This window comes from Colobus angolensis, unplaced genomic scaffold (genome assembly GCF_000951035.1).
Source record: "Colobus angolensis palliatus isolate OR3802 unplaced genomic scaffold, Cang.pa_1.0 Scaffold515, whole genome shotgun sequence".
NCBI lineage: Eukaryota > Metazoa > Chordata > Mammalia > Primates > Cercopithecidae > Colobus > Colobus angolensis.
Genome location: NW_012118655.1, coordinates 1913408 through 1939845, shown reverse-complemented (window position 1 = coordinate 1939845; position 26438 = coordinate 1913408). Strand labels below are relative to the sequence as shown.

Genomic DNA, 26438 nt, shown 5'->3' with positions numbered 1-26438 from the left:
TCTTTTTCTAATATAGGCATTCAAAGCTATACTTGTTTTCCTCTGCGCACTTTTAAATTTCATCTCATAAGTTTTAATATGTTTTATATTAATTTTCATTCAGGTGAAATATTTTCTATTTCCCATGCGATTGATTTTTTCTTTGATGTTTATTTAGAAGTTCATTACTTCTAATTTCCTAATATGCAGGGATTTCTCAGATTTCTTTCAGTGGCCAACTTTTAATTTGTTTTATTGTGATTAGAGGATATACTTTTTAAATTTTACTTGCATAATGTTAATTTTAATTAAAATTAATTAATTTTAATTTTACTTATATAATACTAATTTTTATTGGTATAATTTTAATCCATATAAATTTATGACTTGCTTTATAGCCTAGCATATGGTCTATACTGAAGAAAGTTCTCTGTATACTTGAAAGGATTGTATTATGTAGTCATTAGGTGGAAAGGTGTCTATTTGTCAGTTAGGTTGAGTTGGTTGATATTATCGCTCAAGTCTTCTATATCCTTCTTTATCCAGTTGTTCTACTATTGGAAGTTATTGAAATCTCCAACTATAATTGTTGAACTGTCTTGCCTCCCCTTTCAGTTCTGAAAGTTTTGCTTCATGTGTTTTGAGGCCCTGTTGTTTGATGCACATACATTTATAATTGTTATCTCTTCCTGGTGAATTGACATTTTTATCATTATAAAATGTATTTCTAGTATCTTTTTTGTCTTAATTTTATCTGATATTAATACAAGCACTCCAGCCTTCTTTTGGTTAATTGTTTGCATGATATCTCTTTTCCTATCTTTTGCTTTCAATCTATTTGAGTATTTGAGTCTAAAGCATCCCTATTCTAGAAAACATATATTTCATCCTCCTTTTCACGTAGTCCGACAATCTCTGATCTCCTGTATTTTTTGTTCCTATCTTTCTTCCTTGTTTTTTCAACACTGAATACTTTTGAATGTACCATTTGAAATTGTTTATTTCTTTTCTTTCATTTTTTCCTTTGTTTCTTCCTTGCTTTTTCTTTCTTTTCTCTCTGTTTCTTTTTCTTACATTTTGGAGTTATTTTCCTAGTGATTGCTCTAAAAATTACAACATGCATCTTAGTTTATCACAGTCTACTTCAGATTAATATTACCTAATTTTACTAAAATATAGAAATTTTGCTCCAATATAATTTTATTTTTTCTCCATTTTTTTGGCTGTTATTGTCCTATATACATCTATATATGTTATCAACCCAACAATATAGTGTTATAATTGCAGATTTATATAATTTTATGTCTTTTAAGATGTTAAGAGAAGAATAAGAAAATGGTTGTTTGAGCCTTTTATATTAACCCATACGTTTACCATTTCTGGTACTCTTCACTTCTCCCCATGGATTCAAGTTAGCTCCTGGTATTATTCATTTCAGCCTGAAAGACTTCCTTTAGTATTTATTGTAAAGCAGGTTGGCTGGCAACAAATTCTCTGTCTTTGTTTTTCTGGGAATTATTTGTTTTGTCTTTATTTTTAAAGGTTAGTTTTGCTTGATATCAAAATCTTGTTGATATTTTTCTTATCTTTCAACATGTTAGAATATGTATTCCACTGTCTTTTAGTCTTTAGTGTTTCAAATAAGAAGTCAGCCATTAATCATTTCAATATTCCCTGTACATGATATGCTATTTTGCTCTTGCTGCTTCAAGATCTTTGGTGGCATTTAACAATATGATGATGATATGTCTAGATGTAGATCTTATTGTATTTATTCGAGTTGGGATTTTCTGAGGCACTTGGATGTGTAAACTGATTTTTCTTTCACCAAATTTGGCAGGTTTTAGGCCATTATTTCTTCAAAAGAATTTGGCCCCCCTTTTCTTTTCTCTCTTATAGGACTTCTGTTAAACACATATAACACTTGATGTTGTCCCAGGGGTTTCTTAGGATCTGAACATTTTTCTTAAAACATTTCTCTCTCTGTTCTTCAGGTTGAAAAATTTATACTGGCTTGTCTTCACATTTTATTTTTTCTGCTTCTTAAATCTGCTGTTGAGCTGGACTAGTGAATTCTCCATTTTAGTTACTGTATTTTCCAACTCAAGATTTTCCATTTCAGTTTCTTTTTAAAAGATTTTTATCTGTCCTGTCAAATTCTCATTTTTTTTTGGTTTTATTGCTCATTGTTGTCATGCTGTTCTTTACTTCTTTAAACTTTCTGTTGTTTTCAATTGAATATATTCACAATAGCTACTTTTAAGGTTTTGTTTTCTAAATCCAATATTTAAGGAAATTCAGAAAGCTTCTATTAGCTTTTTGTTTTCTTGAGTATGAGTCATATTGTATTATTTCTTTGCATATATTCTCATTTTTGCTAAAACTGAACATTTTGGATAATATATTACAGCAATTCTGGATTCTGATATTTCCCCCTGAAGACGGCCACAGTTTCTTTTCTTGTTCTTACAGTTGTTTTATTTTGCTATCTTTGTTAGTTTTGTTTCTTCATTTAGTACGTTGGCTGGGTTCTATCTGTGAAGTCTGTCTTCCCCACAGTGTGTGGAGGCTGATGTCTCTGTTGATTCTTTTTCTGGTGCATATTTTTATTTTTACTTTTTTAATAAAAAAGAGATGGGGTCTTGCTATGTTGTCCAGGCTGCCCAGGCTGGAGTGCAGGGGCTATTCATAGGCATGATCTCACTACTGATCAGCAAAGTAGTTTGGACCTGCTTTGTTTACGACCTGTCCAGTTCATCCTTCTTTAGGCAACCTGGTAGTCCCCTGCTCCTGGGAGGTCACCATATTGATGCCAAACTTAGTGCAGACACTTATCAGCATAGCACACTACAGCTCAGATCTCCTGGGTTTAAGCATTCTTTCTGCCTCAGCCGCTCAAGTAGCTGGGACTACAGGCATGTGCCACCATACCCAGCTGTTTTGATTTTTAAGCCTGGATTTCTATGGGTAATTCCTATGTTCCTTAGTGACTGGCAAATGTTTTTATAGATGATGTTCTTATACTCCTTAAGTCAGTAAGACTTCTGTCATCTGTCAATAGATCTGTGTATAGGTAAGATAATGCATTTCTTTTCTTTTTTTTGTGCATGTCAGGTCTTAAAAATTTGGAGGAGGAATGCAGTTTAATGTTCAGGCTGTTGAGTTCTTGCGTGTCTGCTCTGCATATACACAACCTTAGGATCAGCTAAAAGGCCGTGGCTACCTCAGACTCTGTCCCATCTCCATTGGGAATATATGCAGTCATAAATGGAGCCTCAGACTAGTAGAGTAGTTCTTGCCCTATCCCAGCCCCATCCCACTTCCCTCTGAGATGATCACTTTTACCTACAACCCCATTGGACATGCACATTGCCCCTTTCCCTCTCAACCTCATCTTTATTTCACTCCACCTGGACACCTGATTTCTTTCCAAAGGACACTGAGTTTTCATCCTGTCTTTGATCTCAGGAGCACAGAACCCAGTTGATCCAGCTTACTTAAAAAATGTTACTCAATGTAATACTTTCCTCATTCCCACAGGCTTCTGGAATTCCCCTCTCTTATTAATTTAGACAACTAAGCTTGTTTCTCTAGCAAGCAATGTTTCTTAAATTTGTCCTTAAATATGTGTCACACAAAAGACCAACAGATGTCTGAATTTGTTTTTATTAGTAGGACCAGCCCATTTAGTCTGTATGTCAGCCAATCTTGCTGGTTCTGCCTATTCCATTTCCAGAGTTGTTGATAGGAAGAATACTTCAGGCTTTTGAGGGCAAAGAGATTGAGGAGGGAAGGGGAAGAGAGAACACGGGGATAGGCGAGAGATGGAAAAGTAACATACAGCAAAAGTGAGAGAAATGAATGAAGCACTCATTTGAGGCCTGGGCAATTATGGGTTCTCTCTAGAGAACTGCCTAGCCAAAAGCACTGAGACTCCTGTCATCTCTCAAATCCTCATTTTGAAAGCATTAATTATTTTGATGACTCTATTTTTTAATATTCCCAGTGCTCTGATCTATTTTATAGTTAAAGGCTCCAAATAGGATATAATCTGTGTTTGGAGCTTGGACATGGGAGAGATAGCAATGACTGTACAGAGTTCTCCCACACTGCACTGCCTGGGTACATACCACTATAGAATGAATTCCTTTTGGGTATCAGTGTATTGTCTTAATAAATGAAGAAAAATAAATCTTAGGAGAGGAAGATTATTTAACCTACATAGTGATACTTTAATAATACTTTGTTTGTTTAGCTGAAGTAATGTTGGAGATAAGGGGATTAAACAGGGGCATCCTAAGCTGTTGTTGCAGAAGTAAATTTAATGTCTATCTACTTTAGCGTCATGGCAATATAAAATTGAAAGACTATTCTCATTGTAGGCACCTTGCCTAAGAATAATTCATCATTCTTAGCAAAATATTTCAAATACCTCTTTTATTGCCTCTAGGTGCAACAAATGCTGATCACAGCAGAAAGAAGGAAGTTGCCAAATATAACACAAATACAGGTCAGGGTGCTCCAGAAAAGAGACACAGGGAGCTGCCACACTATGTATGCTATTAGTTTCATTAACAAGTAAATACAGCATCTTGCATATTTCCAAATAATAACAGCTTCCACAAGAATCAATTAGGAAAGGAGCATTACTCAACACATATACTTTGATCAAGCATGAAAGCTGGGCATGGTGGCTCACACCTGTAATCCCAGCACTTTGGTAGACCAAGGAAGGAGGATCACTTGAGGTCAGGAGTTTGAGACCAGCCTGGTCAACATGATGAAACCCCATCTTCACTAAAAATACAAAAATTAGCTGGGTGTGGTGTCGTGCACCTGTAGTCCCAGCTACTTGGGAAGCAGAGGCAGGAGAGTTGCTTGAACCCAGGAGGCAGAGGCTTGAACCCAGGAGGCAGTGAACTGAGATGGCATCACTACACTCCAGCCTGGGCAACAGAGTAAGACTCTGTCTCAAGAAAGAAAATAAAAAAAGCATGACTAGCAATCATAGTAAGGATCCCAAAGCAAGATGCAGAAAACTCAAAGTGGACCATAATGCATTAGATAAGAATAACCTGACCACAGCCTTTGCATGCGGGTTAAAGGTCCTCACCAATCATTTAGTAGAAAGAGCTGGACAATGAGATTTGAAGCCCTGTGTATTTTTTCAAGCTTGCTGCACTTCCATTTGTAAACGTGCATGATTACTGCCTCAGGTGAGGGTTCCTCATTCTCACCATATCCTTTGTCATGTCCAAAATTCCTGAGTTTAACCCCACCTCCCACCCCCCCAGATATGATGTTATATGTGAATGCCTGGGCCAATAAGCCTGCTTTGTAGGGTCAAGATCCTTACACCAAGACAGAGCAGCACCACTTGCTTCAGGCTGCTGTGGCTGGATGGCTGCTGTCAGGCAGGGCTGCATGTTACTCTACTATGCCATTTTCCTGTTTACAGAATGGTCTCTTGTGCATTATTCGATTGGTTTTTATAACAAGTCAGGAAAGGGAGCCACAGAGGTAAAATGACCCCCAGATCCCCCTTCAACTTACATTGAACCAGTCTTTCTCCATCTTGAATGAGTAAAGATTATCTTTCCACTCTAAGTAGAATAATTCTGTAGTTATCCCCATTCAAGAGAATTTTATTTTATTCTTTTTGCAAGGTCTTGGCTTTCTTTCAAATCTCTTCAAGCATAAATTCAGAGTGGTTCATGGCTTTTCTTAAGCAGAGCCCATTTTTCTTTAGGATGTGTCTTATCTGTATTATTTGATATATAGAAATCAGTGAGGCTAAAAAACTCAGATAACACTAATAAAAGCTTCTTAACACGAGGAAGTAAGGAAAGCAAAAAGACAGCTCCACATTCTTTCATAGATGATCTAGTCCCACCCACTCAATTCACCAATTAAGAGACTGAGGTCTGAGGTCACATGTCAACCAATGACCAACCCAGCACTCAACTCTCAGCACAGTGCTCCTTCCTTTTCTAAAAGGGCAGGGAAACTATAAACAGCTTAGCTCATGCAGTAACCAATTCCACTTCCTCACATGGATTGCATCTCTGTGTGGCCGGGATGGATGGTAAGTTTTAGGCTGCAGTTGCCTTGGGCAGCACCCCTCAACCTGGCCATCTGCAAAGAAGACACAGGTAACAGTGGGCTTCCCAAGACCCCTCCGAAGACACTGCACTTCCAGACACCCCAATTGATGTAATTTGGTTGTGTCATGGAAGAAAGCGGATAACCCAGTATCACTGGTATCTGGGTGATGCCCCGAACTTCTGAATATACTGCCAGATATCTAATGAGGGTGAGTATTCTGTAGGCACAGGCCTGGGAAACATTGTGCTTTAAGAAGAGCTTGTCATAATGGTAAGAACGTAAGACTGGGTGTTCAAAAACTGGAATTGAATATCTGATTCTGCAATATACTGACTTTGCAGATTTGAACCTCTTACTTTATCTCTCCAAGCTTCTAACTATAGGTCAAGAAATATATAATGAATGCCTATTTTATATTGAGGCTTAGGCTAGGCTCTTGGAACACTGCAATGAATGAGAAAGACTCAGTTTCCTCTCTTTGAAACTTACTAGTTCATCTTAGGTCATCATCTATAAATTAGGAATATGATAATACTTATCTTGCTATGTCATAGGAATCAATTGTGACTGTGGCTGGAGAAGCACTTCACAGTCTGCAACTCTTACTAGTTTCATTTGGGACAGGAAACAGGGCTCATTTCTGAGCCAGTTGGCAGCTCACCCCAGCCCCTGCGTGTGTACTTTCACTGCCTCCTCCAGCCACCCCAGACAGGAGCTTCATAGAAACCAAGCTCTTGGCAACTGTTACAGCTATTTCAGGCTCTCTCCACAGATAAAGTAGTAGCCTTACCCCAGGTACCACATTTCTAGCAACTGGCCTTCTCCGGGACCCTCCCTGGGGGTACTTTCGGTACTTCTTGCCATACAAGAGCCAGATTCCCAGATGCATCTCCTTATTTCTGGCCTCAGCTCTTGTCCTCTTGGGTATTTCTGTCCCATTTCTGTCCATAGAGAAGTTTATTCTGTTTACAGTGGAAGAGACAGTTTAAGGACTGCATTTTCAGCCAGAATTCACTGGATATCTTCAATGTATCTAAGTCAGTTTGTCTTGAAGTCTTCTCAGCCCTGTTCCTTCTAGAATCATGCCCCAGGTAAGCCCTGGCCCTGGCCCCAAGAGCATGTCAATTTTCCTGCCAACTTCGTCAAGACCAGCTGTGTTAGTATCCTATTGCTGCAGTAACCAATTGCCAGAAAGTAGGGGGCTGAAAATGACACAATTGTATTATCTTTTGGTTCTGCAGGTCAGAAGTATAAAATGGGTTGGCAGAACTGCATTCCTTCTGGATGAGCTTCCAGGTAGAATCCACGTCCTCTTCTTTTCCAGCCCTTAGAGACCACCTCCATTCTTCCTCTCATGGCTTTTTCCTCCATTTTCAAAGCCAGCAATGTAACCTCCTTAAATCTCCATCTCTTTCTGATCTTTGCTTCCCTCTTTACATTCCTTCTCTGACACTGACTCTCCCGCCTCCCTCCTTCCCTTTTAAGGACCCCTGTGATTCCGCTGGGTCAACCCAGATCATCCAAGACAATCTCATCTGCAAAGTCTCTTTTGCCCTATAAGGTAACATCTTCACAGGTTCTAGGGATTGGGACATCTTGTTGGGGGCTGGAGGAAGCATTAATTTGCCAATACTAGTTTTTAGTTCTATGCTATGATCCCTCCTCAGGCTCCCAAACCTCTGGAATCTAATCTGACAAGTTCAGCTGCTGTGATGGGCCAGGAGTTCCTCTTTCCCTCCTCCAGAGAAAATACTAGGGTTTCTGGAGGCAATGATTCTATCTTGGCACTGTGGTTCAAAGGGTGACCTGAATCACTGGGCTGTTTAGATTCCAGAAACCATGCCCAAACCTTAGGAGGTGGGTCTCTCTCTCTGGGCTGGTAGAGATTTCTGTGCCTTACAGGTTTTTTGCCAGGTATTTGGCCATCATTTGTATTGGATATGCCTAACCCTTGTCTTAGAGCAGGAAATGGCCTTACTGACCATCTAGTCAAAGATATTACCTAACAGATGAGGAACCCAAGACCCAGAGAGGTAAAGTGATGCTCCTAATGGCAGAGCTGGGACCAGAGCCAGGCCTCTGCTTCCCCAGCCAGTCCTTCTTTCCTTGCTCCACATGCCTAGCTCCCCATCTCCCTGTGGGCAGACCCATGAGGTTCAGTTAGGAGGGGTTCCATGTTCACCGGACATCTATAATCCATCCCAGCACCCCAGGAGAGGCCTGTCCTGATGGTGAGGTGAATAATACTTCCCTGGAAGTTCCACCCCGAGGCAAGAATGCCACTCATTAAGGCAACTTTTCTCAGGAGCCCAAACTCCAGCTGCTAGTTGTATCAGAATCACATTAGATGGAAAGAATCACACGCCACAACTTATTGATGTGATTGCTCAAGGGTCCAGATCTAAGGGCCAGGGACCATATTGCTTGAGAGACGAGTGGCATGCTTCTGCAAACAGAACCAGAGAACTAATGTGGGCTTTCCTGGTGAATTCCAGAAGACGGGCAGGGATAAAAGGCCACACATCCACCCAGTGACCTTAGTGTGATGAGAAATCATGCTCAAATGAAAAGCATGAGCACCCAGAGCCCTCTTGGTAAGTCTGCAGGGGCAAAAATTGAACTGAAGTGGGTGTGTTTCTGTACTCTTACTTAGATGCTGGATTTGGCTGCTGGGTATATTCCTGAGCCTACTGCACACTTACTTTCCACATTTCCCTCTTCCTACCCTTCAAGGATAAGCCAAGCAGAAAGAGGTATGGGGTGGGGTGCTCTGGACTTGGGAGCCCATACCAGCTGCCAATGTGCTGTCCCTAGGCAGGCAGGCAGGAAAATAACCTGCTTGTCTGTCTGCTTGCCTACTGCATCCTAGCCAGAATTTTTGGATGGGCTTTTTTGACTGTGGTGGTGGCACAAAATAGTTAACATTTTTCCCCCAAAGTCTAAGATAACTCAATGGAATACAGTCTCGAATGAGAATTTTTTATCCCTTTGTATTAAAAATAATGGCATGTTTTATCTTATTATAAAAATAATACATGTTAATGAACTCAAATTTGGAAAATAGCAAAAGCAACACAAGGAAATGAAAATCACTAATAATTAATCTATCTAGAAATAACTTCTGCTACTGTGTTGGTATATTTCCTTATGGACTTTTTCCTTATGTACATAGTTTTTTTTCTTTTACAAACAACTTCTACTACACACATTCTTTAACTTGCTTTTTTATAATAGGTTCCAAATACTTCCCCATATTATTCAATATTTTTACAAAGTATACCTGTAATTGTGTTATAATATTTTAGGTATACTGTATTTTATTTAATTAATTCCTTATTTTAGGCATTTAAATTATTTCTAGTTTTCACCATCATAAACAGCACCAAGATAGTTTTTTAGATAAGCCAGTAGGAAATATTGGTTGCAGCCTGTATCTTAGGTATGTCAGTTGAAATGAAAACATGAATTTCTATAAAGATATCTCTTGACTTTGGAGAGTTAGTGTTGTCAGTAGCAGTCAACCAAGAAGTTATTTCTTTCCTCTCCAAACGATGTAGATTCTGAGAAAAGAGGATAAAGGTCTTTGAAACTTAAGAGGGAACACAGGGGCTAGAGCTGTGTGTGAGGCCTTCCTGGTGAAGGAGTCCCTGGCCAGCATAGCCCATGTAATGGGAAGAGAGTCGACAGGGAGAACCCTGACCCAAAAATGCTCCTTAAAGGACTGGAAAAGGGACAGAGATATCGGGAAACTTTGGGCCAGGGTGAGATGACTTAACAAACAAGGAAGTCTGATTCCATTTATAGAGGACAGATGTGTGGCTCTAATTATATTATCTAAAAAAGAAAAGAAAAACCTTTGCTAATAAATAGTATTATACAATTAGGCACACAAAAGTGCACATAATTGATGAATATAACATGGTAGGAGTACATGCTCAAAAATTTTACCGATGGGGCATACAACAAAATAAAGTTTGGAGACCATTGACTTAAAGTATAAACTTGGCCATGAATAGAGCAGCAAAAGAAGGGAGCTCTGGGGAGCTGCAGCCTGTGAATACCTGGCAAGGACAGTCCCAGTTTAGATCATCCGGTTTGAAACAAGTGAAAAGAAAGGAACATTGTTCGGCCTGTGAGTGCGTGTCTGCATTTCTGTGTGTGTGATCAGCAGTCACTCCGATTACATTTTTCTTCTCTTTCAGTTTTCTTACCTCTCCTGTTTCCCCAACTTCAATATTCTTCTAAAACAAGAGGTTTGCTACAGGCTGTCCCTACAGACAAAGTGAAGTGTGTAATTATTGACTCCCATCAACCAGATGAACTTCAGGGTGACCACTGAACCCTGTGGGCCGTCAATGCCGGACTTGAAGCCTGCATTAGTACATTTCACTCTGCAGTGGTGCAGAGCAGGGACAATGGCAGCGCTCTCGGGATAAAGATCAGTGATTCTCCAGCTCTGAAGTCGTCCCTCTCCATCTTACTGAGAGCCTGTCTTCATCTGTGAGGACACCTCCTACCCTTCCTCACCTATGGAACTTCCTCTCCAGGAAGAGTGGTAAACCCATTCGCATGTAGGTATCAGAGGTCTCCATCAATCAGCAAAGGAAGCCTGAAGGCAGAAATGGGTTGGCTAATGATGAGTTTCATTGATGAAGGAGGAAATGCTGGGCAGGCCTTTATCATTCCAGTAGCCTATCAATGCCTCAAAAGATCAAGAGTCAGAGGTGAGACTCAGAGTCAACTCAGCCACTTATTTGCAGCCTGCAGTGACTGTGGGTGCAAAGGAGGCTATATCCTGAGAGGATTTTCCCACAAAGCCTGCACCTGCAGCTCAAAAGGTGACTCAGGTCCCTGCTACTCCTGGGATACAGTTCACTTGAGAAGTGTTCAGGGACCCTTTTAAGAACATGGCAAACTTTTGGGGTGGGGGAAGAAATTGAAGAAATGATGAGAAATGCTGGCATGAATCTGGGCTTCTCTGAACCTGTCTAATCAGAATTCCTGAAGGGTCTGAATCCCACAGGTGCATGGGATCCACACGCCAACCCAGACACAGTGGGAGAAAAACCAAGGCGTAGTGGGCTGAAGAGTGGCTCCCAAGGGATATGTCCAAATCCTAACCCCAGAGTACCTGTAAAGATGACATGATTTGAAAATAGAGTATTTGCAGATGTTATCAAGCATCCCAGAATGAGATCATGCTGGACTTAAGGTGGACCTTCAATCTAATAACATATGACCCGTTAAGACACAGACTTCAGACAGAGACACAGGAGGCATGCTGTGTGATGACAGAGGAAGAGTTTGGAGTGAGACATCTACAAGCTAAGGAATGCCAAGGATTCCTGGCAACACCAGAAGCTAGGAGTGGGGCATGGAAAGGATTTCCCTTTAGAGCCTCTGGAAGGTACTAACCCTGCAGACATCTTGATTTCATACTCTTGACTTCTAGAATGAGGAGAGAATGAATTTCTGTTGTTTAAGCCATCCAGTTTGTAAGAATTTGTTAAAACAGCCACAGGAAACTAATACACAAGGGTACAACAGGAGTGCATCAAAAGTTTGAATGACTCCATCCTGGTGTTGCAATACCCTAGTCATGTGTGAAAGCATCCTTAGCCACTCCGGGGCTCCAGGACAGTGTTTCACCACCTTTTGAAAACGAAGCCATCTTGATGAACAGAAGAACCTCAGTAGCAGTGCTACATCCAGACCCTCCACCAAAACAAAACAAATCAAAGCAAAAACCTGAGAGTCGGAGCACTGGGACAGAGCTGAGCTGATCCAGGAAGAATAGGAGCCTCCTCACTCTGGAGTCTGCTTCCATCTTTCCTGTGTGTGCCTGTGAGTGAGGCGCTGGGGAGGGGGTTCTGTGGATGGGGTGAGAGTGTGTTTTCCATTTTTAAGCCAGGATTCATGCTACACAATAAAATCTTGCCTTACTGGAGAAGAAAAATACCTTGACTACATTCCAAAACACTGGAAGCAGTTAGATATCAACATGGCCCCTGGCACTTTTTAAAAAGTCACAGAATGCCTCTATCTGATGGTTCTTCAAGATTTTATTCATTTATAATATTATGTTCCATCAAAATGTTCACTTTTTATTATCTTGCTGCTCTGAATTGTATCTTCCTTATTATTCTCAGCTACAGGGGCCATAAATTAAAATCATTCAGGATTTATACACTTACAGTTCATTTTCTTTGATTGGTATCATCTTGCTGCCTTTTTCTGGCCCTTCTATACCTGACAAGAAATATTGCAATATCATCTAAATACTCTCTGACCCATGAATATTGAGTTAGAAAACAAAATAGTGACTACACCATACTAAAGGTAACCCATCCCCACTTCTCATCTTCACCACCAGCACCCTTTCTGCCAAAATGACCGAGAAACTGAGACTCTAAAGCTCTGGGAGTTAGGATTGGAATACAGGACCCTGCTTGGCCATTGTGCAGAATGGACAGGTTGTTTTCTCTTCCTTTACCTTCACTTCTTTCCCTGAAGGTCAGGGAGTTTATTACAGTAGGCTGCTTCATGAGGAACAATGCTACTTCAGGGAAAGGTAGTGGTGTAAAGAATTGACTAGAAAAGTGATGAGAGACCCACTCCTGAAAGCTCCAAACACCTCTCAGTGTCATTACTGAAGCAGTGGAGTTTCTGGGAGGGCTGGGAGGCTGATCTTGTTTCCATGACTGATCCATGCTGTGTGAGTACAGACCCCTCCATTAGACCCCAGAAAAATTAGAAGTTTCTGCCAGTGGTAAGCCTCTCTTAAGTTATGTTTGGATGTGCCCGTTCATGAAAGAGCTTGGTAAAGGAGTCTGGTGTATCCACAGCAGCTTTTGCTATGGTTGTTCATACCACCATCCTTAGTATTGCTAACTACTACCTGATGCTAACAGTGATGACTTTTCAGAGTAATGGAAGTTGACAACATTTACTTTAAATAAATGGATATTCCAATCCTGATTCATCTAATGGGAAAGTTTCATATTCAGTGTGTGCACTGACCCTTGGGATCCAGCTTCATAAAAACAAAAAGGCATTGATATGTTTCCATGCTAAGGAATGCTGAGAAGTAAAAATTTATTTATTTTCTTCTTTGTCTCCTCTTCCCCTTCTTTTTTGTTTTCTCATAGCACTCAGTATAATGTACTCATGTCAGCAATCACAGGTGGAAGAGGAGAAACAGGTCACCAAGTGAAATGCACAATGTATTGGCACTGTTTAAAAATGTTTTTAAAGCACAAACTTTCAAAGTTGTAATGTGTGACTGCGTACCATCAGTGGAATTCACGAAGAACACAATTTCCACTTGTCCCTCTCTCTTGATCTCACTGAACTGTAATCACAATTCCACTCCTGGAATATAAACTTTTAAAAAATCTGTAGTGACCAAAAATACATGTTTCTAGAGGTTAAATGTTGGACTCTGGAGATAGTCCTAGGGGTGGCTGAATGGGAGTAAGTCTGAATGAGAGTAACTCAACAGTATTACAAGCCCAGCTATGCCTCAGAATCACCCAAGAAACTTATGAAAAATAAAATAAAACAGACTTCCATGAAAATTGAAGCTGCAGTGGGATCCTGTATTTCATTCGCCAGACAGATAAAAAAATATAGTCTGGCAACAGCAGATATTGATGAGGATGTAAAGCCATGGGGAGGAATACCAATATATCACTAGTGGGAGTACAAACTGGTGCAACCACTTTGGAAAATAGACCGGCATTAACCAATGAAATGGAAAATGCACTGACCCTCTCACCCAGCAATTCCACTCTTAGTTACATGCTCTAGAGCAATGGTCCCCAACCTTTTTGGCACCAAGGACTAGTTTCTTGGAAGACAATTTTTCCACAGATGGTTTTGGGATGAAAATGTTCCACCTCAGATCATCAGGCATTAGATTCTCATAAGAAGCATTCAACCTAGATCCCCTGCATGCACAGTCTGTGTGTGTGCTGAGTGCACAATAAGATTCATGTTCTTATAAGAATCTACTGCAGCAGCTGATCTGACAGGAGGCGGAGCTCAGGCAGTAATGCTGGCTCGCTTGCTACTCACCTCCAGCTATCTGTCCCATTCCTAACAGGCCTTGGACAGGTACCAGTCTGCAGCCTGGGGGTTAGGGGTCCCTGTTCTAGATAAAATCTTGAACATGTGCACCAAGAGAGATGTACAAAAATGTTTACAATAGTGTTGATGGCAATAGCAAGAACCTGGAAATAATTCAAATGTTCAATGACAGTAGAGGAGATCAACTGTGTATTTTTATGCAAAGGATGAATATAGTACCAAAAGCAAATGAATCACAGCTACATCTATCAAAGTGAACAGATCAAAGACAGCATAATTCCATTTATATACAAGGCTGAAAACATGCAAACCTAGTCAATATGTTGTTTGGAGCTATATACATAGGTAGTATAGCCATGAAAAAGAGCAAATAAGCGATTCACACAACATGTAGGAGAGTGATTACCTTGGAGGGTAAGGAAAAGTTTGTGATCTAGGTGGGATAGAGGAAACCCCCAAAAGACTGATAATGTTCAGATTCTTCAGCTTTTTGGCAGTGAGAATGCAAGTGTTGTTGGTTTTGTTGTAATCTCTAATCTATGCATACATATTATATCCACTTTTTGCTAAATTTCCTAGTAAAAACATAAAATACACAGATATGTAGTCTCCATCTCAGATCTACTGAATCAGAATCTCAGGTTATGGGATCGAGGCAGTATTTTCCATAAGTTCTCCAGAAGAATTCTGATGCACTTTCTGGTTAAGAGCATCCACCTACACATACACACACTACAATACCTATCAAAATCCAGATAGAAGCAGCTTAAAATATAAGTCAAGGTCAAGCAATCCCAAAAGAGTTATAAAAACAAAATGTCAGCCCAGGAAAGTGTATAGAAAGGAAAGTCTCTTTTGGTTCTTTGATGACAAGGTAGACTGAGGTATAAGCTTGAGAGCATTAGCTGTTTTTGTGCCACCTCCAATCTCCCTCATCAGCTTATCCGAGATCTGACCTGTTAGACTCCCTAGTAGCATGAGCCTGAGATGATCTCTGTCAAGAACCTGGCCACAGAGCACGCTCTGGTCCTGGTCTTGCTACAAAGACAGAAGCATGATGTGGTGGAAAGTACCCTTGTCTAGGACTCATCACAGCAGGTATTTAGACCCAGACTCACATGTACATATTGTATGATCTTGGGCAAGTCACTCACCCTCTCTGAGCACTAGTTTTCTTCTCTGCCCTGCCTCTCTCACTGAAATCCAATGAGATGGTGTAGGTGGGAGTGCTTTGCAAACTGAAAAAACTACCCTGAATGTTCAATAAGCCCATTGCCATTTCAGTTATTACTTCTTCCTAAAAGCCAGGAACATAGGCTTTCAATTCTGAGTCAGTAGGGTTTTCTGGGTTCAAGACATTGGGAGCCCTAAGATTTGGCTTGGTGAGACATAAAACTAGACTAGGGCTTACTGCCTCCATATCTCTCTCCAAGAAACTCAGCACAATTTAACAACTGCCCACTACTTTCCTCTGAGCCTACCTTTCTTAGGCCCTGATAATAAAGAAGGGGACATTCATAAACAGCTCAGGGCCACAGAAAGCATCACACCAAGCAAACATGTCACTTGAGTCTTTATGAACAGCTTTGAAACAAACATTTAAGCCAGTTCTACAATACCTTCCAAATTAGGACTGCCAGATTTGGCAGTAAAAATAAAAATGCAGGACACTCAATTACATTTGAATTGTTTTATATAATTGGAATAGTTTTTAGTTTAAGTTGTGTTCCAACTATTGCATGAGAAACACTTATACTAAAAAATCATTTGCTGTTCATCTGAAATTCAAATTTAATGAGGTATCTTGTATTTTATCTGGCAACCCCATTTCAAATACCGATCAGCACTTTCTCTTACAGGGAAATCTGCATGGAGGAGAGTTATGAAACCCTACTTTTATTACTTATTAAAGAATAAAGGGTTGGGCTGAACTTGAGATGGGACTTGTCTTCCTCCCTTCCTTGCATGGCCAAAGAAGCCATGGAAAGGCACAGATATGAAAAGCAGGTTTCAAAGGAAACAGAGCAGAACAGGGGTGAAGTCTCATCATTTCAAACAGAAACAGGCATTCCAGCCTGGCCCTGACCCACCCACGACATCACCAGTGGTCTCTCCCTTACCTCTGGGCATCTCCTTAGAACGCTCTGCCTCAGGCCCATCCAGCAAGTCCATCTGGGAGGCTTCCTCAGAGGGAACACGGCGCCAGGACCAGCTCTGGTTCCTGAGGTCATGCAGTGGAGGGGAATATTCCAGCTCACAGGGGAAGTCAAAGCTGCACTCCAGACCTGCAATAATAGCCAAGGATCAGTGGAACAAACCATTTCCCAAATGTGGCTTTTCAGCCCCCTCCACTCCACACTAGGAGGCTGGCCTTCATCTCCTCCACACCCTTTGCCCTGTCCAGGGGAGATCAGTTGTCAATACCACAGGGCTCTGTACTGGTGAAAAGGGGCCGAAGAGAGTAAAATGCGCCCTTTCTGTAACTCATATTATGGGAGATGTTCTCAGAGAAGGCAGGTAAAAAGCAGAGCTAACTAACAGGTTGAATGGTGGGAAGCTCTGCATCTTGTGAAGTTACCTGAAGACACAGAGAGGGCCTGAGGGTGAGTGGGCAGAGCCGGCACAAGCAATGCACGAGGACTGAGTCCAAGTCTGGCACTGCTTTTACCAGCCCGGTGACTCCAAGCAAGAAAACTCACCTCTCTGTCCCTTAATTCCCTCACCTGTACATTGGGCTGATAATTACCACTCAAGTTGGCTGTAAGAACTGGTGGTAAAACACACTCTCTACAAATATCTCATGTATGCGGGGCTTACAACCTAGATGATGCGTCAGAGTGAACAGGCAACCTACAGAATAGGCAAAAATGTTTGCAATCTATCCACCCGACAAAGGGCTAATACCTAGAATCTACAAAGAGCTTAAACAAATTTACAAGAAAAACAACCAACCAACCCCATCAAAAAGTGGGCAAAGGATAAGAACAGACACTTCTCAAAAGAAGAGTTATGTGGCCAACAAACATATGAAAAAAAGCTCATCATCACGGGTCATTAGAGAAATGCAAATCAAAACCACAATGAGATACCATCTCACACCAGTTAGAACGGTGATCATTAAAAAGGAAACAACAGATGCTGGTGAGGCTGTGGAGAAATAGAAATAGAAACACTTTTACACTGTTGGTGGGAATGTAAATTGGTTCAACCATTGTGGAAGACAGGGTGGTGATTCCTCAAGGATCTAGAACCAGAAATACCATTTGACCCAGCAATCCCATTACTGGGTATATACCCAAAGGTTTATAAATTATTCTACTATACAGGCACATGCCTATATATGCTTATTACAGCTCTGTTCACAATAGCAAAGACTTGGAACCAACCCAAATGCCCACCAATGATAGATTGGATAAAGAAAATGTGGCAAATGTACACCATGGAATATTATGCAGCTTTAAAAAACGATGAGTTCATGTCCTTTGCAGGGACATGGATGAAGCTGGAAACCATCATTCTTAGCAAAGTAACACAGGAACAGAAAACCAAACACCACATGTTCTCACTCACAAGTGGGAGGTGAACAATGAGAACATGTGGACACAGGGAGAGAAACATCACACACCACGGCCTGTCGGGGGGTGGGGGGATAGGAGAGGGAGAGCATTAGGAGAAATACCTAATGTAGATGACAGGTTGATGGGTGCAGCAAACCACCATGGCACGTGTGTACGTATATAACAAACCTGCATGTTCTGCACATGTATCCCAGAACTTAAAGTATTAAAAAAAATAAAAAAAGAACTCCAGATGGTCTGGGAACTTCAGGACGTTTTGCAGAGAAAGATAAGGCCTGCACAAAACCAGAGCAAACCAGAACCAGTGGCCCCTGTCACCTTTAGATCATTAGCATATCATTATAATGCAAAAGTTCCCACCCATAGAAGAGAATCGCTGCCACTTTCTGTACACGTGTCATATGAAGAGCATGTTCTTGATCTGCACCTGCGTGTCTGAAGATTTTCCCCACACAAGCTTATATAGACTCTGACCCACACGTCTAACCCTGTAACATTCCCCAGCTTCCCACTGCTCTGGGAGAAGCTGTCTTTAGAGCAAGTGCTCTCTCCTTTTCCATGCCTGACCAGAAATAAAACCTGCTTGCCCTTTTCCGTAAAAAAGAAAAAATAAATAAATAAAAAAAATTAAAAACCTTAGGTGACGGGTTGATAGGTACAGCAAACCACCATGGCACACATATACCTATGTAACAAATCTACATGTTCTGTGCTTGTACCCCAGAACTTAAAGTAAAACAAACAAAAAAAAGGTAATAATACAAAAAATGTACTGCCTATAAAAAAAATGGACCTGGTCCATATTGGATGCCCTGAAAAATGCTACCCAGACTCTGTCCTTCTTGATTGATAAGAGAAAGGCCACAGGGAACTGGAGTTTCCTCATAGCCTGCTTTGCCAGCCCTATAACCTACCCTTCAATATCCTCTCCAGAGAAGACAGCCAAGGTGATGACAGCGAATCAGGGTTTATTTTCTCTTGGGGAGTGATTGGGGAGGGTCCCTGGGTAAGGAGAGAGAGAAAAGAGAGGCAGGAAAGGCCCATGCCCTGGGATGTTTTGTACTTTGTTGAGCTTCGCTAGGCAGACTCTTTCTGTCCAATGATTCCACATTTGCCCCACTTTTAGGGTAAATGAGCCACTCAGCTTTTCTTCCCCTTCCTTGCTCATTGTCTACTCTACAAAGTGGCTGAAGAACTTTGCACATGGTGGGCTGTCAAAGCTGGCTTATGTATTCATGGAAGATGCCAAGACACAAAACGTTCAACCACCTCTTACTTCATCCTCTCCCCAAAGCCATGGGAATAAGAAAAAAAGTGATAATGTGATAGATATTGGACAGACAATCTGAGGAATTCAGTTTGAGTCCGGGCTTATCCAGTTACCTCTCATGTGTGAACTTTGGTTTTCTCATCTGGAAAACAAAGGACTTATAGACTAGAAGATTCCAGGAACAAGCACCTGGTGAAACCTGGGCTGCAGCTCCATCTCTGCCACCAATTTGCTGGTGACCTTGAATAAGTCACTCAACCTCTCTGGGCCTCAAGTTTCTCAAATATAAAATCTAGACCAGATATTTTTTAAAGTTCCCATTTGATTTGGCTTTTTAAAGATTCCAAACTCCTTGGCCTCAGAAGAGCTATAATAGCTATTTTGATAATTCAATATTTGTGACAGTGCTAATGGGTGCTACGTCCCAATTAGCATTTGTGCATTTTAACAGCTGCTTCTGAGGCTAGTACTACCCCAATCTCCAAGATAAGTCTGGTGTTGGAAATTTCAGAATACAGTGGGGGCAGATTCTAAGGCAGGCAGCTGGTCACTGGATTGTCTTCCAATGGGTGTCCACACCCGTAGACAGCTGGCCCTGCTGCAGAGTTGGGAGCAAAATATTCATGTTAACACTAACCAAACTATTTAAGTGTAGGAGAAAAGAAAAAAAAAAAAAAATCCTTCAATTACACTTCTATTGAGTGTCTTTCTGCTCCTCAGCTGCTTTCCAGGAGCTGCCATCCTTCTGGCCCTAAGGTGACTACTCCTTGCCCTTTCACGATTCAGACAACTTGACTTCATAGTGGCAAGCTGAAATGGGTAGCTCTCACTTTGGGTTGATAGGCCACTTGCTCTACAGTTGGTGTCCAGGAACCACAGGCTGCCTTAATCTGCAAGATGTATTTGAAGACACCTGGTTTTCATAGCAGACTACAAAGAGAAAACTGGTCCAACATTTTGTACTTTGCAACACCAAAGTGACATAGGAAGGATTAGCTATGAAACATGACTAATAAGGAGAGGCGTAGCTATGAAACATGACTAATAAGGAGAGGCGTAGCCATGAAATGTAACTCCTCCGGGGAGGGTCAAAAAGACACATCCACACTGGTGGACGTTCACGTCAGAGGAAGGGAGAGAAAGCCCCCAGCCACTCCCATCCCACACTGACAATTATCAGTGCCTTTCCCAAAGATTCAACTTCTGCAGCCATCCTCTATCTTGATTTTTCTCCTCCAATGAAAGATGACCTACTTCTATTCAAGACAGAGGTGAGGTGTGCCAACTGTCTGAGTTGTGTCCTGCCTGGCAAATGTGCCCTACATGTGTATTCAACAAACGGACAGTGGAATATACAATCCCAGCACCAAGCATATTAATTCTGGGATCTTTGAACTCTGGAGAGTTTAAGTGTGATAATTGGCTGTGTTTGGGCCAGATCCCGCCTAGTAAAACAGGCTATGCAAATGTACCGATTATCAAATGAGTTCCTTCTGTAATTCTCAGTCCGCAGCAACCTCCTTTTAGCTGTTAAAGCTGTACTTTCCAGCTTTAAATAGGAATGGAGTTAATATTACTACTCATTTGGGTGAAATTGAATTGGGCTTTTTCTACATTCTGATTTAATTTCTTATAAAATGTGGACACAGGTTTTTCTCTCTCAAACTAGCCTCAGTGCCTCTTGGGCAATAATACCTTGGGACTTGTCTGAAACACCAGGTTAAGTCTTATTTTCCTTGGGTCTTTTCCGAGGTTCTAGACCTAGTGTGCTTCTTGAATGTCTCTCCTTCACCCTCTTCCGACTCAGTGCCTGTTAGGTAGAGACTGTAGAACCTACTTTACAGGAAGGATTCAGAGGGGTCGAGGGCTTCAGCATAGTGCTGAACCTTAAGCAACCCAACCGCAGAGGCAGGTCCATACCCACCCAGGGGTAAGGGTGGGAAACTACATTCACTCAGCCCCTCCTGGCGGTCTTCCAGGCACTGTCCTGGGTGTTTTCCTTCCATCACTGTACCTCATCTTCAGAACAACACCGAGAAGTGGTTGGTTTCTTCGTCTCTCTATAGGTGAGGAAGCTGAGGCTTAAAAAGTTTTCTGGCCCCCAAATCAAAGGACTACCCCAAGGCAGACCCAGAGAGTGACCTAGAACTGGATAATGCAGAATATCCAGTGTTGTTCGTCTCTCTCCCACAGTTTCAGAATCTCAATTTAGCGCTGAAGATTAAATTACACAATAGATGAGAAACCCATGAAGTGTTTTATCTTGGTTATTCTCAGACCCAAAGCCTGCAAACTTTTCATATCTGAAAAGGCTTCTCCATGATAGGGGACAGATCTATATTTTCTCAATGTCAGGCCCATTTTGCAGAATGACTGTGACCTTCAGGAGAATCCAGAGATCTTGACCTTTTTTGTTTTGACCCAAGAGAATCTGACCATTGAAAAAGAGCATTGAGAAAAAGACACACTTTCCAGGACCTGCCAATCACATACGTGAAATCACTGCCACCTACTTTCTTGTTGTTTCCACCATGGAAGAGAGGTAAGGTAATGCAAGTTTCTGGAAAAGATCTACCAGCTGAGAGGAGCGTCAAGTGCTGTGAAGGGAAAGGGCTCTAGCAGAGCAGGGAGGATGGTTCTGGGCTTGGTCCTGCACAGAGCAGCTGAGACCCCAGCAGGTCCATTTCTGTCTCTAGGCCTGTTTCTTTGCATTTGAAAGATGAAAGAAATGGAGCATGTATCCTCCATGGTGCCCTTCATCTCTGAAGGTCAGTGATACTATATATAGGCTTACCCTGGGCCGACACAACCAAACCTACAGACCATTCAGCCTGCCTCTGCTGAGGAGCTGCTGCCCCTAAACAGGGACTTGTTGTCATCCCAAGAGACAGATTTCCTATGGAAGGAGGTTCAATATACATCACACTCAATGGGGACTTGGTTTGCCTCTAGATTCTCAAAGAATTAAAAAGGAAAGCTTGGCCGGGCGCAGTGGCTCACACTTGTAATCCCAGCACTTTGGGAGGGCCCAGGCAGGCGGATCACCTGAGGTCGGGAGTTGGAGATCAGCCTGACCAAAATGGAGAAACCCTGTCTCTACTAAAAATACAAAATTAGCCAGGTGTGGTGGCACATACTTCTAATCCCAGCTACTCGGGTGGCTGAGGCAGGAGAATCTCTTGAACCCGGGAGGCTGAGGTTGCAGTGAGCTGAGACCCCCACCATTGCACTCCAGTCTGGGCAACAAGAGCGAAACTCCGTCTCAAAAAAAAAAAAAAAAAAAAAAGGAAAGCTCGTGTAAGTTTTGCACATAATGGTTGCAGGATGAACAAGTGAGTATGTGTGCACACACCTGCACATGTGTGTGTGTGTTCATACATTTTTATCATTTGATACTCACTTCCTGAAATCTCGCAGTGCGTGAATCACATTTTAAAGACTGAATTCATTAACAGTTAGCTTCTAGACATTGTTGTAGTATGAAGCACAGCCACTCAGAAGAATGTTATGGTAACTATCAGAAAACCACAGGGGTGACCCTGCCTGAAGACATACCCAGTCTCCCTTATCAAAACCCCCTGGCTGTAGAAGAGTTGTCAATGACCACCCACCTTGAACACTCTGAACCTGAGGGTGGAAATGTAGCCTCTAGGAATGTGTGAGACTCCCAAAGCCCAAGGCCTGTGCCTAGGAAGCCCAGCATTTGTTACTCAGGCAGAGATGGAGGCCTTCCAACCAGGGCCATGTGCCAGGCCGAGACACTCAAGGAGACTGCATGTAGGTTCCAGCTATTCTCCATAACACCACAAAAGGGGAATAGGGAGCTTGGTGCATTTTGAACACTTGGGTCTCCTCTTGAGTGGGCTCAGAATATCAAACAATCCTCCTTTGTATCCAGACTGATGTCAGATTTCCCCAGAATCCCTTGGAGCAAGGCCCTTTATGCCTCCTTAACCTGAGCCTGCTAACCAAGAGACTAGTTTCCTAAATCCTATTAGTTTTCTAAATCACCTTGGGTCAGTTTCAAGGTAGGGGACAAGCAGCTCCCGTTAGTTTTAAAGACATCCCCTCCAACATTGCCCAGTTTCCAGGTGAATGTAGGGTGGCAGGGCCTTGAAGGGCAGCCCCCCAGGGCAGGTCCACATCAGCCCCTTGGATGAGGCCTCGCAGCCTCAGGTCACTGTGAGCTTTGGAAACAAATACTGCAGAATGAAAAGAAAAGTCATAAAAAAGAGAAGAATGCCATGCCCATCAATTCCATGACACTTCATCCTTCTTGATTTTGTCTCTTATTATGAAGTAAAGCTGGAGGTCTTACTTACTTTCTTGTTCCTGGCAACGCATGCTGTAGTGCGTATAGAAGAGCCCCGACCCCTATGGAGAGGACTTCTGTGAAGGTGTGTGGGAAGTGTATTTATAAGTAATAACACTCACCAAGGGCTCACTGGGGCTTGTCACCATGCCAGGCACCTGACATGATCATCTTATTTAATCCCTATGAAGTAGGCAGGATTCTTATCTCCACTCAACAGATGAAAGCATTGGAGCTCAGAGAAGTGCAGTCACGTCTGATGTTACTCAGATAGGAAAGGACTCGGTGGTCTTTTACCGATGTGCTTCCTTCCTGTGAGTCCTGAGGCCCTTTCAGTAGGTCACAAACAGGATTGCCAATAGAAAAGGCAGCAGACATAGCTCCCCTCATGCAGAGCCACAGACATGTCCATGTCTACGGCTGCAGTGAGGCAGAAAACAATGTACGAGCTCCACAAGGGAGGCAGAGCTGACAGCGTCTGACTCTGCAAGTATCACCTCAAGGCAATGCCAACCTTACTGTGCTGCCACAAAATACTAAAGAAATGGTCATGGTCATATGCCATCACCTCCTTCATACTGACAATTGAAATACTATTTCTCAGGATGGACAGGAGGCTGTGCTCAAAAAATGGCATAATAAGCAAATTCTGAATCAGCCAATGTGTTGATTTAGAATGCCAATACTCTTCTGGATGGCCGCACTTCATACTACAACAATGTATGAGCTCTGCAAGTGAGGCAGGAAAGGACCTGGGCCCAGAGAGGGACAGGCAGGGCAAAGCTGGGGGCAGGACAGGAGCCAGAGTGTCTTTGCTGTCTTGAAAGCTCTGATACGACCTATAAAGTTGAGCCTGTGATGCCCTAGGTGAGGACTGAGTCAGAGGACACATCACCAAGATCTAAGTCTGACTCTCAGTGGCTATATGGCTCAAGAAGCCAAAACCACAAGTGCAATAAAGCCCAGGGCTTAAAGTTCCCATCTAGGTTTCTTGATTGTATTAGTCTGTTGTCATGCTGCTAACAAAGACATACCCAAGACTGGGTAATTTATAAAGAAAAAGAGGCTTAATGAACTCATAATTCCACATGGCTGGGGAAGCCTCACAATCATGGCAGAAAGTGAAAGAAGAGAAATGCACATCTCACATGGCAGCAGGCAAGAGAGTGTGTGCAGGGGAACTGTCCTTTATAAAACCATCAGATCTCATGAGACTTACTCACTATCATGAGAACAGCACAGGAAAAACCTGCCCCCATGATTCAGTTACCTCCCACCGGATCCCTCCCATGACATGTAGGGATTATGGGAGCTACAATTCAAGATGCGATTTGTATGGGAACACAGTCAAGCCGTATCACTGATGTCTTCCAGAATACGTGCTGTGTTTCTTGGGTCTGATTGGGATCCCAGTTTAGAAAATTGAGGGTGGGTGGGCAAAGTTTCTGTGGCCATCAGGATGTATCTGTTTTCAGAAGGGGCCTATAAGAGTTCATTTAACTGAATACTTGGTCAATGGGATCTGCGTCTGAAAACAGAATTATCAGGTTTGCCACTCACTTAAAATGACAATATGATTGTGATTTTGTGCTGGGGTTATTTTCCCGCTAAAAATGCTTTGCTGTCTCCAGTTATCTTGACTTGATGTCTAACTACTGGGATACAGAGCCTGACGCCGGGCCTGACTGTCCTCACTTGTTGAATGGTGATGTCTGTGATACCAATCAGTCGTACAATCTTTCCCCGTACGTCTATGGCCATATGTCTTATGCATCAAGTGACCTTAATATCATCATGATTGATTCACAGGAGTAGAGCACAAGACTTGAGATTCGACTCCAATTCTGCCATTGTCAGCTCTGTAATACGGGATACTGTTTTGTGCTAAGCCTCAGTCAGGTCATCTCGGTGAGAAGCTGAAAGGGCTTCAGATGATGAGGCGTGTGCTTAGAGTGGAGAATTCCCAAAGCACACTGGCTGATTCCAAATTTGCATAACCATGCCTTTTGTGAACACACTTCCTGTTACTCCTGAGAAATAGTATTCCAATTGTCAGTCTGAAGCAGGTGATGGCACATGACCATGACCATTTCTTTAGTATTTTGTTGTACCAAAGTAAGGCTGGCACTGCCTTTAGGTGATATTTGCAGTCAGAAGCTGTTGGAACTTTAAGCAACATTTGAGGTCAACCATTTCTCCATTGGAGAGGTGAAAAAAACAAGACCCAGGGAAGGGAAAATACTGACTTAGGACCATGCCACTGATTAATGAGTCCTTCACACACAGTGTGGAGGGCATTTCTCCTGGCTGCAGAAGTCTTTCTGAACGTCACCTCTTCAGGGAGCACCAGACGGGAGCTGGGCAGAAGTACTGAACCACCACCTGTCATGCATCCTCAAGCTTTACTTACTGGCCCCTCCAACTGAAGCTGGTTTTCTTCATGGCACAGGAAAATGTCAATGTATTCCTGACAAGCCTGGTTAAGTGTCTTCAGTAAAGAACCATATGAAACATCATGCATACATGGCAATTATCTTGCAGCTGGCCTTTAGAGAGATCTACACGTAACGCTACATTTCATTAAATGGAACCCCAGAAATTAGCATTCTTAAAACACTGTCAGTCTTTAAAGATTGTACCCAGCTCAAGGGAACTCTCTCAGTGGCCACTAATCCTGAGGCACAGAGAGGGTCTTCTTTGCTCAAGGGATTCATCAGAATGTCCCAGCTATAGGCCTTCAGAGTCATGAGGGACCTTGGAGACCTCTGAGAGGAAGGAAAAAGCTGGAGAATGATGGGGATCAGGAAAGAATGCACAGCGGCTGGTTGCAAGGCTAGTACTAAAATTCTGTTTCTAATCCTGATTGTTATTATTATAATTATTCAAAGTTGCGCCTGACAAGTAGACAAAATAATACCTTAAATAAGTAGAAAAATTCTGAAAAATCCACACTATTTTTTTCTGGAATAAATTAGCAAAACCATATATGGCTAGGTTTCAAATATCTCCCAGTGATCAGATGGCTCAACTCACCTCCAATAAAGCTTTTTGGGTTGTCTCCTCCTGCATGTACTCTTCTGCCAACAAAATGCTTTTTGATGGTTGC

At 42.1% G+C, this 26438-nt stretch overlaps 1 protein-coding gene across 1 annotated transcript in view; it reads right to left on the bottom strand.

Moving 5' to 3' along the window:
* Positions 1–26438, bottom strand: part of ALK (anaplastic lymphoma receptor tyrosine kinase) — a gene marked incomplete at its 3' end in the record, with an annotated part of 732271 nt that overhangs the window by 479811 nt on the left and 226022 nt on the right. The window contains exon 3 of the mRNA XM_011960583.1: positions 16293–16457. Within this exon, the coding sequence (XP_011815973.1) occupies positions 16293–16457 (165 nt within the window). The remainder of the gene's footprint in view (positions 1–16292; positions 16458–26438) is intronic.